This window comes from Triturus cristatus, chromosome 6, assembly GCF_964204655.1.
Source record: "Triturus cristatus chromosome 6, aTriCri1.1, whole genome shotgun sequence".
NCBI lineage: Eukaryota > Metazoa > Chordata > Amphibia > Caudata > Salamandridae > Triturus > Triturus cristatus.
In genome coordinates, this window is record NC_140589.1 from 1,858,917,985 (window position 1) to 1,858,933,184 (window position 15,200).

Below are 15,200 nucleotides of genomic sequence, written 5' to 3' on the forward strand. Positions count from 1 at the left end.
TGTTTAAAGAATAAAAGTAAGATAGCGCTTCGAAGCAGTAAGCGCTTAAGGGGTTTTTCTGGTTGCCCTAGACTACGTCAGAGTCAAAAGTTCAGGCTTTCTGCAATGGATGAAGGACAGCAGACTGAAGCTGAATTCATACAAAACGGAGGTTCTCATCCTCGGACCCACCCCATCAGCCTGGGAGGACTCCTGGTGGCCCACAGCGTTAGGCACACCCCCGGAAACCACCGACTATGCATGCAACCTGGGGGTCATCCTCGACTCCTCCCTCTCCATGACGAAGCAAGTCAACGCCGTCTCCGCGTCCTGCTTCAACACCCTCCGAATGCTCCGCAGGATATTCAAGTGGATCCCCCGACACGAGAAAAACCGTCACCCAGGCCCTCATCACCAACAGACTCGACTACGGAAACGCCCTCTACTCGGGAACAACAGCCAAGCTCCAGAGACGACTACAACGAATCCAGAACGCCTCAGCACGACTGATCCTCGACGTCCCCCGACGCAGCCACATCGCACCCCACCTGAGAGGCCTGCACTGGCTCCCAGTCAACAAGAAGATCACCTTCAAACGCCTCGTTCACGCACACAAGGCGCTACACAACACCGGACCAACATACCTCAACAACCGACTCAGCTTCCACACCCCCACCCGCAACCTCCGCTCTGCCACCCTCGCCCTCGCCACAGTTCCTCACTTCTGGAAAACCACCGCTGGAGGCAGATCCTTCTCCTACCTCGCCGCCAAGACCTGGAACGATCTCCCTGCCAACCTACGACAGACCCAGGACCTGCTGGCCTTCAGAAGACTTCTCAAGACCTGGCTCTTCGATCAGTAGCAGCCCCCCCCAGCGCCTTGAGATCCTCTCGGGTATGTAGCGCGCTTGACAAATGCATGATTGATTGATTGATTGATTGATTGACGAAGCACGGACCGGATACAGGGACACACTTGGGGCCGCTGAACTAAAATACCTTGATCTGGGTGTGCGTCGACGTCGAAGATGCAAGGTGCAGCCAAAGCAATGCATGAATATTGATGCGTCAAGATTCTCCACTCTATGGTGGTGATGAGTCGGTTGCGAGTGCGAGGCACCCGTTTCAAAGGCGATGTGTGGCTACTTATCCTGCAGCAGGGGTTGTGTTGATTCCAAAGGCAATGCACTGCTTCTGAGTGGGATGCACTAGGTCTGTTCCATGCTGCGCAAAAGATGTGCAGGATCCGAACCATGCAAAGGTGAACAAGATGCACCGGCTCTGACCACGCAAATGTGAAGATGCACTGGTTCTGATGAGAATGCGTAGGTTCTGGTTGCAGAGGCACCTTGGGCGTCACTTCAAAGGGTCCAGGACTGGGTAGCCCCACTTGACAAGGCATATTCACAGGGCCCGATTCACAGAACTAACTTAAGACAAAATCCTAAACTTACTACCATTTTGGTATTCACAGAATGCACTTACTGCTTTTGGTATTCACAGAATGCACTTACTACTTTTGGTATTCACAGAATGGATTTACGACTACTAACTTTACGTCCGCACTCGGGCCGGAAATTCCGGCCCGGAGGCGAAGCTTCCGGCCCGGAGGTGAAGCTTCCGGCCCGGAGGAGGGGCTTCCGGGCCGGAGGCGGGGCTTCCGGGCCAGAGGCGGAGCTTCCGGCCCAGAGGTGGAGATTTTGGCCATGGCTAAATCTCCGCCACTGGCCGGAATCCCCACCTCCGGCCCAGAAGCCCCGCCTCTGGGCCGGAAGCTCTGCCTCCGGGCCGGAAGCTCCGCCTCCGGGCCAGAATTTCCAGCCCGAGTGCGGACGTAAAGTTAGTAGTCGTAAATCCATTCTGTGAATACCAAAAGTAGTAAGTGCATTCTGTGAATACCAAAATTAGTAAGTGCATTCTGTGAATACCAAAAGTAGTAAGTTTAGGATTTTGTCTTAAGTTAATTCTGTGAAGCGGGCCCACAGTTTCTAGAGCCCAGATGCGGATAAATGAAGTCTTTGATATCCCTAAGACTAGAACAGGAGGTAAGCCCAGCAATCCGTGGGTTCAAGTGAGGCAGGTCCAGTCATTTTCACCGTGCAGGAGAAGAGCTGAACACTCACTCTTGTGTGCCCCAATGTATAAACAAAAATGCCTTGCTAGTAATATAAAAATATCTCCTTATTGAAAGATGTTTTAACAAAAATATTTTGTTTTACACACCAAAAAAAATACAATACAATTACAATTTCATTTAAAACATGCTATTTCATGAGTGGAAGGAGCAAGCTTTGATATCTTTGTCTCATTCACCTATATATGACTTCAGTTTATGTGGGACAAGATACATCGCATTTCTTCGTATACCAAGCCATTACTAATGCTCAATCACAATTCAAGAACATGTATGGACTGAAATCTGTGATGCACAGAGTTCTTCCCTTCCTGTCCTGAATCCTGACTAATTACAGGGGGTGTACAGCCCTTTGTGTGTGGCCAGGACACAGCCTACTCAGATGTAAGTGTGAGGCTCTGCCAAGCTCCTCCCTTCTATCTACCAGGAAGGCCCATCAAGACACACTCAGTTCCCTTTTTGTGTGGCTGTCTACAGAGAAAGCACAAAGGCCATCTGTCATCTCACGCACGCTGAATAGAGACAGGCAACAGGCACTGAATGGCTAAAGTAAGTAAATGCCAAGTTGCCATTCGTTAAACTGTAACTTAAAATCCAAATTTCCAATAAGTTGTTATTTTAAATTGTGTGTCCAGTGACACCAAGCATAAAAAGTCTATTACTTCACAATTGTGAATTACACTTTAAAGAGGTAATTAGGTAATCCCAATGATGACCTAGGTGAGAGATAGGCCTAGCATTAGTCAAAAATTAAGTTGGGAGTTTTTCACTACCAAGACATGTAAAACTAAAAAGTACATGTCCTGCCTTTTAAATAGATTCCACCTTGCCCAGTGGGTCATAGAGGACCTACCTTAGGGGTGATATGGATGTATAAAAAGGGACGGTTTAGGCCTGACATGCGGTTTACTAGGTTTGCTAGGTTGAAGTGGCAGTGTAAACTGCACATACAGGCTCGGCAATGGCAGAACTGAGCCATGGTTAGACATCTACTTAGGTGGGTAGCACAATGAATGCTGCTGGCCCACCCGTGGCATTCAAATTACAGGCCCTGGGCATATGCAGTGCACATTAGTAGGGAGTTATAAGTACATTAAATATGCCAATGGGGGTTAAGCCAATGGTACCATGTTTAGGGGAGAGAGACTTTAGCACCGATTAGAAGTGGTAAAGTGCAATGAGTCCTAGAGCCAGCAACAACAAGGCCAGAAAAATGGAGGAGGGAAGGCAAAAAGTTGTGAAAGACCACCCCAAGGCTGACTGGTCTAACACGGAGTTTTGCTGCGGTGCAGATATAGTTATATGTGACTGTGTCCTCTAATTGGTTATGACATTGTGAGGACCATAACAGGAGTGTCACCCTGACCTTATATGCTTGTTACTTTATGTATTCTTCCTTTTCATTCATGTGGGGTGATGTTTTGTGTTACTTTGCTGTTAGAATTCAGTAAAGGAGATTCAAGTTGAAGCTGCAATGGAGCCTCTGATCAGTCAGTTGTTGCTCAGAGCATTTTTGTTCATTGGTCTTCAAACCTTTCTGTATCCAGCCCCTCTACAGTTCAAACTGATTTGGTCATGCCCCACCAATTTAGTGAGAATTGAACACTGATTGTTGCTAGAATGCTAGCCGTACGGCAGTGGAAGTAGGAAATTTACAATATGAATAAAATTAACAATGTTGTGTTGGTGAGTAGGTCTTCCCCTCTAAAAAAAAAATTTTTTAAAGGAGCAATGGGACCAAGGCCCAATATGGTCTTCACGTAAGTGGCGCAAGGGACAGTCCACTCTTTCTTTAGGGTGGTATTTCAGGTGTGGACTAGAGCCTGATCAGCGAGATATCTGCCTTTGACTTCTCTTGAGAATCCTGTGGGAAGATGTTGGGGCATATCTCTGCATGGGAGAGACTATACTTCTGCTGCTGCCCCGTGCTTTGCTCATGTGTAGGGGGCGCATTTACACTTTTGTTTCTTCTCTTGTATCGGTTCTGAGTATAAAGGAAGTTTACATTACTGTTTGTATGATATGGTGTGAATGTGTGTGTGCCTGTGCATGTGTGAGAGACAATGGAGAGTGAAGGAAGTTTACAGTGCAGGTGCTTCAATGCTGCACTTGTTTTTTGTGTGATGGATTTAACACTCCTGCTGCCTGGGTTATACTTGTGCTACATTTGAGGGAAGCTTTAACTGCAGCTGTTCAAGTTGTACTTGTTATATGTGTGAAGGAACCCTTCTCTCCTGCTGCCCCTGTTAAGTGATTGAAGCTTGCAGTGCTGCTGCCCAAATATGAGTGCATACTGACCACTATCTTTGTGTGCATCAAGCCTGTTTTGGTATGTGCACTGTCAGTTGGGCTGGCATGCCTGCCGCAGCTGAAAATAGCGTGTCAATTGTTGGACTCACCTTCCCTCCTTCCCTATCTGTCCCCCTCTGCACAGAGGCAGGTTCCACAATTTGAAATCCTCTGTTTTAAATGAAACTGAAATATGAAAGCTTTTCACATAAGCATCAATATAATAACCTGCATCATCTTTCATTGATCATGTAAATGTAAAAGCATCAGCTCTCTGGGACTATTCTTTCAACATGTCCCCAGGTGTTTGGGCTAAGGAACTCATGTTTTTTTTATCGTTTCTTTGGAATCCTAGTATTGTGTTAATTCATGTTAATTTAAAGCAAGATTTACAATTTGCATGGCCTTGGCTTTGTGTATCACTTGTTATAATGATTTGGATATGCTCTATGTATTTCAGGAGGTGTCATATTTGTAGAGCTGTAATTTTGATATGGAATGAGAGAGAGAAAGAGAGAGAGAGAGAGAGAGAAAGAGAGAGAGAGAGAGAGAGAAAATAATAATCTATTTGTTTTTTTAGTATATTCATTTATGCATGTGCTATTCAGGGATGAGCTGTTCTTGTGTAAACATTTGATTTCCAAAGTAATTAGAAAACATAATCAGTCCCATGTGGTTAAACTACATTTAAGGTGACCTTGTATTGGCATTCTTTCTTGCAACTGGTTTCTATGTAGCATTTTATTAAAAAGGTTACATATTCAAACAAGTTGAGTTTGTTTTTTCAAGAAATGGAATAAAACAGAGACAGGATGGAGCAGGGAGCAAGTTTAATTTGAAACATGTTTTCCATTGTGAGGCTGAAGTGAAAACAGTTGCTTACTTATGATTGGACAAGGGCTGTGTGGGGTTTTAGAGTAAAATGAAAAATAAACAAGGAATTATTTCTAACTGGCCCATTTCCACAGTCTTGACAAACCCGTCCAGGTGTACCCCTTGACTTCCAGTTACTTTGTGGTAATAGTCAATGTATGTTGATCTTATCATGGCATCTTTATGTCAGTGTCAGCACAAACTGTCTCTTGCTGATAGTTATCAGACATCCTTTCACTGAGGTCATCATCAGGGATTCGAAGTCCTACAAACAGAAACAGAAAGACTGAGTCAAAGAGAGCAGATGTGAAATAAGTACTGCGATCATCATTTCTGAGGTGCACAAGAATAGAAAAGTACAATATTTTATCCAAGACCTCCCAACTTCATCATACATCATAGAGCAACGGAGAGGAGCTTTACGGTGAAAGCAACATATTGTACTGTAAACAGGAAAGGTCTACTTCAGGGTGTAAAAAAAGAGTTGTGTCCTGCTGCACACAACATAGGTGTGCTTTTCAATGGCGACTCCATAGATCAGGTTAGAGTATAGAGAACATAAAACAGCTTTACGGTGTGAGATTTACAGTGTAAATGTTAGAGATCAGCTTTAGAGTGTAAAGAACATTGAGCAACTGTAAAGTGTATACATCAAATGCAAGCTTTACAGTGTAAATTCAAAAGATTATCATTGGAGTGTAAAGGGAGCAGCCTTATAATATATGCAGAGGCAAGCTTTGCAGTGTAAACTCAATAGATTATCTTTAGAGTGAAAAAGAGAGTAGATGTACAGTTTATGCAGCAAAGGCAAGCTTTACAGTGTAAACTCAATAGATGATCACTGTAAAGATGACCGCCGGATGGGAGAGTCTGTAAGAGGCTCCCGGACTAGGCATCACGATTTGAAAATATCACTGTTTAGCCGTACTCTGTTTGCCCCATGATGAAGGTGATGCTTTTGCCTACGTTACCTCTAGTATGGATCGCAGCCTGGTCCTCTAATAGCACCGGTTTCCTTGCTCCCAGAACGGGACTCTGCTGCCTCTCCCGACACTGCTCTGGAGCCAAGGTGGGATCCTGAGGACTACAGGCTACCTATCTGATTCATTTGCGCCCTCTGTGAGCCTCCGACTATTGGGTCGAGCAACTGGATAGGTGATGGTAGGAGTGTTGCATTCTCCTTGCTCACTCAAGATCTAGGGCTGTGAGGCTTGGGTGAAGGAGCCCGCCATTTTTTGCATTGTTGGGGGATGAAAAGGTCTGACCGCCCCTCCACATCCTTCAACCAATGCCCTACATCATACATCACCCCACTGCACCATGAGGATCCTGCTCAAAGGCATCCGGAGCAGAGGTGCCAAGGTGGGCCGACAACGCGGTTGATGCCAGCTGAAAATTGATCACGCCTAGCCCACGTTTACCATTAATTAACAACAGGCCAGTGGGCAGTGGCGGCTCCCCCACTGGGGCATGGGGGCGTCGCCCCACTGCTTTCTCGCGGTGCAAGAAGGCAGAAACATAAACGGTAAAAACTACCATTTATGTTTCTGCCTACTCGCATTGCGAGAAAGCAGAAGTGCCTCTGTGCCTAGTTGGGGGGGGGGCGGGTGGGCGGTCCTGCTCGAGGGCAGGGGGGAGTGGCTTGCCCACTGTTGTGGGTACTGACTGTTAGGTCGGCTCCAGGGCCGACCACACAGTCAGTACCCACAACAGTGGGTAAGCCACTCCCCCCGCCCTCACGCAACCCCGCCCACTCGCCCTTTTTCTCTATGCAGAGGAAATTTCCCTGCTGGGCCGCTCTCCCGCTGCGCCTACCAATCACAACGCTGCCATTGCATCAATGCGATTGGCTTGCGTAGGGGAGGGAAGCTGCCTGCTGGCTACTTCCTTCACCAGTACAGCGTGACCGGCCAGGAGCTGAGGCAATGCGGTACCCGGCACTCAGGTAAGTTTTATTTTAATTGTTTTATTCCCCACCCGCGACCTCTCTCCCTCCCTCCAGCATGCCGGCCGCCACTGATTGTTTTATTCCCCACCTGCGACCCCCCCCTCCCTCAAGCATTCCGACCACCGCTGGTTCTAAGCATGATAGATATACTGCTTTTCACAGTAGGATCAATTTGCTGCAACAACTCACAAAATGCTAAAAATGTTTCATGTCCTTCATTGACAGCCATTTACATTTGACTTGTCATCGCACCAGATGTCCCGGACACACACATAAGCTAAATGCCACACAACAAAGCACTGAACACCCAGGAAGTTTTTATTTGTTTAACACCCACAGAAGCATTTATTTGAGTCTGTTTACAGTCACACCCAAAACTCTTGGCTCTGTTTGTTGTATGTGACAAATAATTTAGGCACCGACTTAAAGCCAGTACGAGCCAGTAGGAGCCCTTACTGTAATAAGGATCTGACAGCACTATTTGCGCACATCATTCTTGATGAAGACGACCGATGATGTTACATCTGGTTCCTCAGTTGTCTTCGACTGATTCAGTTATTAAGAAAACAGATGCACAACAGTGCACGAATGTTTGCCACAATACTGCTGTATTAATCATTAGAATCCTCGTATTGGATATATATATATATATTCAGTGAAAAAACCATAGGTTTCACACATGCTATAGTTAGCTGGAGATTTTACTCATAAAAAACCAATGAAATTCCCCCGTTATAGTTAGTGCAGGCAACTATAACTCACGCGACCGCAATCCTCTGCTGATGCTAATACTGTATTTAGACACTTATTTGCCCATGTCTTCTTCCATTAAATTTTAGCTATACATATATTACAAATATTTTTTTTTCATAAAGACACATATGTCATCAGCAGAGGATTGCGGTCGCGTGAGTTATAGTTGCCTGCACTAACTATAACGGGGGAATTTCATTGGTTTTTTATGAGTAAAATCTCCAGCTAACTATAGCATGTGTGAAACCTATGGTTTTTTCACTGAATTTGCAAGGTTTTTTAAATGCTAATTCCTAACTATAACGTGTGTGAAACCTATGGTTTTTTCAGTGAATTTGTACGGTTTTTTAAATGCTAAGTTACTTTACGCCGTTCGCGGCGTGCGCGCCCACTTAACGCAGTTCGTTCCGTGCGCGCACCGCGTGCCCACTTTACGCTGGATGGGCAATGTACGCACGATGCGCTTCGCGCACCGTCCGCTCACGGAGGACATATTATGCGCTTCGTTATGAAAGGTAATCAATTAAAAGTTCTTTACACAATATATGCCAAGCACTAAAGGTGCCCTGCGGGCACCTTTTGCACATGGGGGTGGGAAAGTGTGGATACTGTTTTTTTTATTATTAATTTTTAAGCGTAAACGGCGTTTTTTCGAAAAAAAAATAAATTAAATTTTTTGCCTTGGGGGTTCTTTAGGGACACCATAATCAAGGCTAGGTGGTTGGGAGCTGTCAAACCTGCGTCTTTATATGTTTTCACCCTTTGTTTTTCCTCCCCCCTCACAGTGTGAGAGAGAAAATGGCGGTCGCCGCTTCCTGGTTTCGACCGATTTGAATGTTTACTAAGATCTAACAGCCAATCAGAATCGCACTCGCGCACGGCACCGTACGCGTACGGTAAGCTTACCGTAAGCGCACGGTAAGCGCACCATAAGCTGCCACAGATATATATATTGATTTAAATGATATTTTCTCAGGAACTACTGAACAGATTTACACCAGACTTACAAAAGCCACTTCCTTGACCTGTAGACTCTCTGCCAAATTTCAAGTAACTCTGTTCAGCCGTTCGGGCTGTAGCTGTGTCAAGCGGGGGGCCGAGAAAAAAGGGGGGTCCCAAAACGCGTTTTCCCCATGCATTTTTCCATAGGACCTTTAGTCGAAGGTACAGCCCGAACAGCTGAACAGAATTACGTGAAATTTGGCAGAGAGGTAGCCATACGGTCAAGGAAGTGCCTTTTGAAGGTCTCGTGTAAATCTGTTCAGTATTTCCTGAGAAAATAGCATTTAAAACCATATCAATATCTATATGCGCGCACCCTGCCGTGCGTGAGCGCAATTCTGATCGGTTGTTAGATGTCAGTAAACATTCGAATCGGTCGAAATCAGGAAGTGGCGGCCGCCATTTTGTCTCTCGCAGTCTGAGGCAGTGAAAAACAAAGGTGGAGAACGTGAAAAGGGGGCAGGGTGGACAGTTCCTGACCCCCTAGCCTTTGTCAGGGGGTCACTGAAGGACCCACAAGGGTGAAAAAAACATTTATTTTTTTGTCTAAAATGCGCGGGGTGCGCGCACGGAGCGCGCACGGTGCGCGCACGTCACGCACAACGGTTCGTGGGCGCTCGGTGCGTGAAGCGCACCGAGTGCCCACAGCACGCGCATGGTGCGGGAAGCGCACGGTGCACGCACGGTGCGCGCACGGTGAAAAACCTGAAAAAAATAAAATATTAATAAACACATAACTTAGCATTTAAAAAAACGTAGAAATTCACTTAAAAAACTATAGGTTTCACACACGTTATAGTTAGGAATTAGCATTTAAAAAACCTTGCAAATTCACTTAAAAAACCATAGGTTTTACACGTTATAGTTAGCTGGACATTTCCCTCGTAAAAAACCAATGAAATTCCCCCGTTATAGTTAGTGCAGGCAACTATAACTCACGCGACCGCAATCCTCTGCTGATGACGTCCGATATTATATCACTGATTACGTATGTGTCTTTCTGAAAAATAAATATTTGTAATATATGTATAGCTAAAGATTAATGGAAGAAGACATGGGTAAATAGGTGTCTAAATACAGTGATGTAATATGTGACGTCATCAGCAGAGGATTGCGGTCGCGTGAGTTATAGTTGCCTGCACTAACTATAACGGGGGAATTTCATTGGTTTTTTACGAGGGAAATGTCCAGCTAACTATAACATGTGTGAAACCTATGGTTTTTTAAGTGAATATATATATATATATATATATATATATATATTCCGACAACGCTGTAATTCCTCCTTTCCTGAATCCCCAGCAACCACGGACACCAATTGAGCTTCAATCCGGTCTTTTTAATGAGAGCAAATAGGCAAACAATACTCTACGCGTTTCGGGATCACACTCCCTTGATCACGAGTAAGGCAAAGTAAACCAGGAAGTGCAATAAATAGTCATGTGATTCTTTTGATAAACAAAGAAAACAGACTCTTAGGCTACTCGTTACTTCACGAGGCCATTTTTTTCTTGAAAGCAACTTTAACAAAGTTCCGACAAAATTGCATTTCGTGGGACTGAGTAACACGTTTGATGTGATCTGAACATTCATTGCATTATATACTAATAAGTGACTATTCCCATTCATTTAAATCATGAATATATGCATTTCATCAAATTCCGATTCACTCGTAATTATTTCAAACCATTGTCCACTCCAGCCCAAGTGGGCATTGTATACAATGTCCAAATTAATTATTTGAACGAAAATTATTTTAACTTGACATTTAAATCGCATATATGCATCTTCAGTCAACACTTCTTGCCCCAGTGGGCTTATCAGAGATACTCAATCTTCCATATGTCACCAGAATAGATCAAATTTTGCATCTACAAGAAAAAACAAATAAATCAATAAACAATTGATCAAAACAAATGAAGTAAGACTATACTTCCTGAAACTTTGCAATTTAAAATTCATAAAAACATTTTTTGCAATAGCATTTATACACGAGTTGCTGACTCTCGTTTCAAAAATGCTGGCCTGTGAAGATTCAACATAAACATGTTCAAATTCATCCTAAGTGTACCGCTAACTCTTCGTCACAGTTATGACCTATCGGGGCCAAAGTACCATACTGGATTATTAGTTTTGACTCCAATCGTCTGAGGTCCTGTACTCTATTTCCTCCTCTCTCATTCATCTTTATTGTGTCAAGGACACAAAAACTCAGTAAATCACTGTTTTGATTATGATGACTCAGGAAGTGTCGTGCAACAGGGTATTGTTTATCGCCATGCTTGATGGCGCGAAGGTGTTCTAAAATTCTAATTTTAGCCTTATGTATGGTGCTGCCGATATAGGCTTTTTTACAAGGACAAAACAGGGCATAGACGGCATAATCTGTGTTGCATGATGTATGTTTTAAAATCTTGTGGGGCTTGTTGTTTGGAGAAAGGATGCATTCCTTGCAGTTTTTGCTATGTTTGCACGCCTTACACTTTCTGCATGTGTAAAAGCCTTGTACTCCTAGGATGTTGATCTGTGTAGGTTCAATAGTTCTGCACAGTGTGTCCTTTAATGATTTCGCCTTTCTATATGTGACTTGTGGAAACAATTCCACACTTTTTGAAAGGTCACTGTCAGTGTGTAACACTGGCCAAAAAGTGTTGAGGCTCTTGCGCAAATCACTGGCTTGATTATTAAAGGAGGTAATGAACCTTATTTTCTCTGTCTCATCATCTTTTATTTCTTTTTCAGTTAGTAATGTTACCCTTGATCTTTTAGCTACTTCTATCTTTGCTCTGTTCACAACAGTCTTTGAATAACCTCTTTCCAGAAATCTCAGAGTCATCACTCCTTCTTCCTTTTCGTAATCCTCCGGGGAGCTGCAATTGCGCTTGGCTCGCAAGAGTTCTCCCAAAGGGATACTGTCTAGCAGAGGTTTTGGGTGACAGCTGCGTGCGTGCAAAAGGCTGTTTCCAGCAGTTTTCTTCCTAAAAAGGCAGCTTTTTAATTTGTCATTTTGGATAGTAAGGGAAAGATCAAGAAACTCAATGGTACTCTGTGACCATTGGCTTGTGAACTGAAGATTGTAGATGTTGTCATTAAGGCTTTCTACAAACAGATTTGCTTCGGTCTCACTGCCATTCCAGATACACAGGATGTCGTCGATGTACCTCACCCACTTAACTATCTTATTTTTAGAAACATCATGTTCTTTAACAACCTTTTCCTCCCAGTACCCCAAATAGAGACAAGCAAAGCAAGGAGCAAAGCAAGTCCCCATTGAAGTACCGAGAGATTGTTTGTAAATTTTGCCATCAAAAGTGAAGAAGTTTTGTGTTAGACAGGAAGTCATCATTTCAATAAGCATCTGAGTGTGCCTGAGGTATGAGATGGATCTCTCACTAAGATAATGTTTACATGCTGCAAGTCCCAACTCATGTGGTATACAAGTGTAGAGACTTGCAACATCTAAAGATAGGAGCGAAAATTCTCTCTTCCACTCCAAATTCTCTATTACTTTCAAAAAATGACCTGTGTCCTTTATGTACGATGGGAGCTTAGTGACAAAGGGTTGCAAAAAAAAGTCGACATATTTGGAAGTGTTTTCCATACAGCTACCTCTGGAAGAAACAATCGGTCTACCTGGGGGGTCTGTTGGGTTCTTATGGATCTTTGGTAAAAGGTTTAGAGCTGGTAATTTGGGATATCTGCATGTCAAAAAATCATACTCATTTTTCTCTAGTACCCCATCTTTCTTCCATTTGTCTAAGCTTGTTTGAAACAGTCTTATGGAATGTTCGTACTCCATCCTATTACTCCTTTGATATTTCTCACTGTCAGCTAGTTGTTGCAAGCCCTCATTAATATATTTCCTTCGTGATTGAACAACCACGTTGCCCCCTTTGTCTGATTTTTTGATAACTATAGAGTTATCATTTTTCAAATTATTGATAGCCTCTCTTTGTGCTGATGTAACATTCATCCATCCATGCCATTTTCTCTTTGAAAGTTTCATTAACTCCTGAGTTACTCCTTTCTCAAATACTTCAATTGCATCGTTCTTAATTTGTGGCAAAAAGATGGACTTAGGTTTAAATGGATTTTTTGCATTTAAATTAAGGATGACATTTTCATTCTCAAAATCAATAAAAGGATTATCATTGTTTGTTGCTAAGCCTGCCAATACATTGGCTGTATGAAGTAACTCGGCATCATTAATACTTACAGCGCTTGGTTCAACATTCATGCTTTCTACTTGAGTTTCCACCTTAGTTGCAAACCATTTTTTAATGCGTAATTTCCTAGTGAAATGGAAAAGATCTATTCGGCTTTGCGTGTAATTAAAGTCATTTGATGGACAAAAAGTAAGTCCAAGGGCAAGTAGTTCTATCTCAAAATCACTAAGCACTCTGTCAGATAAATTGATTACCGTTTTCTTATCCATTACTTCATCTTGCTTTGGCCCCTTGTACGACTTCCCACTGGGCTCATATTGTCTTTGCGTGTTGACTTGTTTCCTCTTCTTGCGCCTCTGCCTCCTCTTCCACGACCTCGTGTACTTCCTTGTTTGTTGTTGGTTTGTCTCCCCTTGGCCATCATGTTGAATTCTGTTAAAATGCTTGTTTTTACCCCATCGAAGTTAGAGATGTTCGAAACTTCACTGCTGCTGGCAATACTTCCGTCAGTCTGGGGTTCAGTGTCTGTAGGTTCTTCTTGTGGAATAGTATCTCTGGTAGTATTGTCCGTTGTTGGCATTTCAACAGGGGGATTTTTTCGAAGTTGGTCGTACTTTTTTGCAAAGGTTAGGATTTGCCCTTTTTGATAATCCACCAAATCTCTTTGAAACTTTCTCTGTTTTTTCACTTTGATGTCACTCTCAATTCTTTCTAGATTTCTTTCCATTTTGTCCATTTCTTTCTTGAATTCTTCTTGCTCACAGAGCGCTTTGATCTGTTCCGTTAAGTTATCAATGACGTCTCCCAGTCTCTCACAATCCTTCTTGGCATATTTCACCAATAATGTTAACATGTTTGTTGAGCAGTTGTGGTTATTAATTGCCCAGTCATTCACTAGTTCAGGGTCCGGATCACTGAAAGTAGGTGTGATAAAGATCCGTAACCCTCTGGGTACTCTACCTACATCAATATATTTTTGTAGGGTGGTGGCTTCCCACCATTTATTCTGCTCCGTTTTTAATGCCTTCCACAGTTGGTCCCATAATTGTCGTTTATTGGATATTGGTCTGTCTTTGTTAGTTGATGATCCATTTTCAGCTGTCTCCACAGTTACAGCATTCTCGAACATCCTGTCCGCAGCTTCTGCGCGTTTATTGTTCCTTATTGTTGCCATTGCTTGCTCTTCCAATTAGAACGCTACTTAGCGTGACCGTTTATCGCTCCAAAAGTCTGTTGGCTTTCACCTTGACTTTTTGACCCATCGGCGCATTAGTGACAACACCGCTCCGGTATGACAAAGGCTAGAAGGGAACCATCCTGAACTGTGATTAAACGTTCAATCCCGCTTCTGCTTAGATCATCCTCAGTGAAAGAAAATGCGCGGGTAGGGGGTTTAATAATATCAAAAACCGCAATGGTAGCAAACCGCTACCGTTAGCCCTCCCCCTACTCACTTGTGATGGTGGTCCGCAGCGAGGTGGCAAACCTCTACGTATTCCGACAACGCTGTAATTCCTCCTTTCCTGAATCCCCAGCAACCACGGACACCAATTGAGCTTCAATCCAGTCTTTTTAATGAGAGCAAATAGGCAAACAATACTCTACGCGTTTCGGGATCACACTCCCTTGATCACGAGTAAGGCAAAGTAAACCAGGAAGTGCAATAAATAGTCATGTGATTCTTTTGATAAACAAAGAAAACAGACTCTTAGGCTACTCGTTACTTCACGAGGCCATTTTTTTCTTGAAAGCAACTTTAACAAAGTTCCGACAAAATTGCATTTCGTGGGACTGAGTAACACGTTTGATGTGATCTGAACATTCATTGCATTATATACTAATAAGTGACTATTCCCATTCATTTAAATCATGAATATATGCATTTCATCAAATTCCGATTCACTCACTGGGGCAAGAAGTGTTGACTGAAGATGCATATATGCGATTTAAATGTCAAGTTAAAATAATTTTCGTTCAAATAATTAATTTGGACATTGTATACAATGCCCACTTGGGCTGGAGTGGACAATGGTTTGAAATAATTACGAGTGAATCG

General features: G+C 43.3%; 1 protein-coding gene across 1 annotated transcript in view; it reads right to left on the reverse strand.

Annotated features, from left to right (window-relative positions):
* Positions 1 to 5,215: 5,215 nt before the first annotated feature.
* The window catches only part of LOC146822211 (uncharacterized), a 154,244-nt gene continuing 144,259 nt past the window's right edge, over positions 5,216 to 15,200 (reverse strand). The window contains exon 6 of the mRNA XM_085613362.1: positions 5,216 to 5,540. Within this exon, the coding sequence (XP_085469488.1) occupies positions 5,446 to 5,540 (95 nt within the window). The 3' untranslated portion in view covers positions 5,216 to 5,445. The remainder of the gene's footprint in view (positions 5,541 to 15,200) is intronic.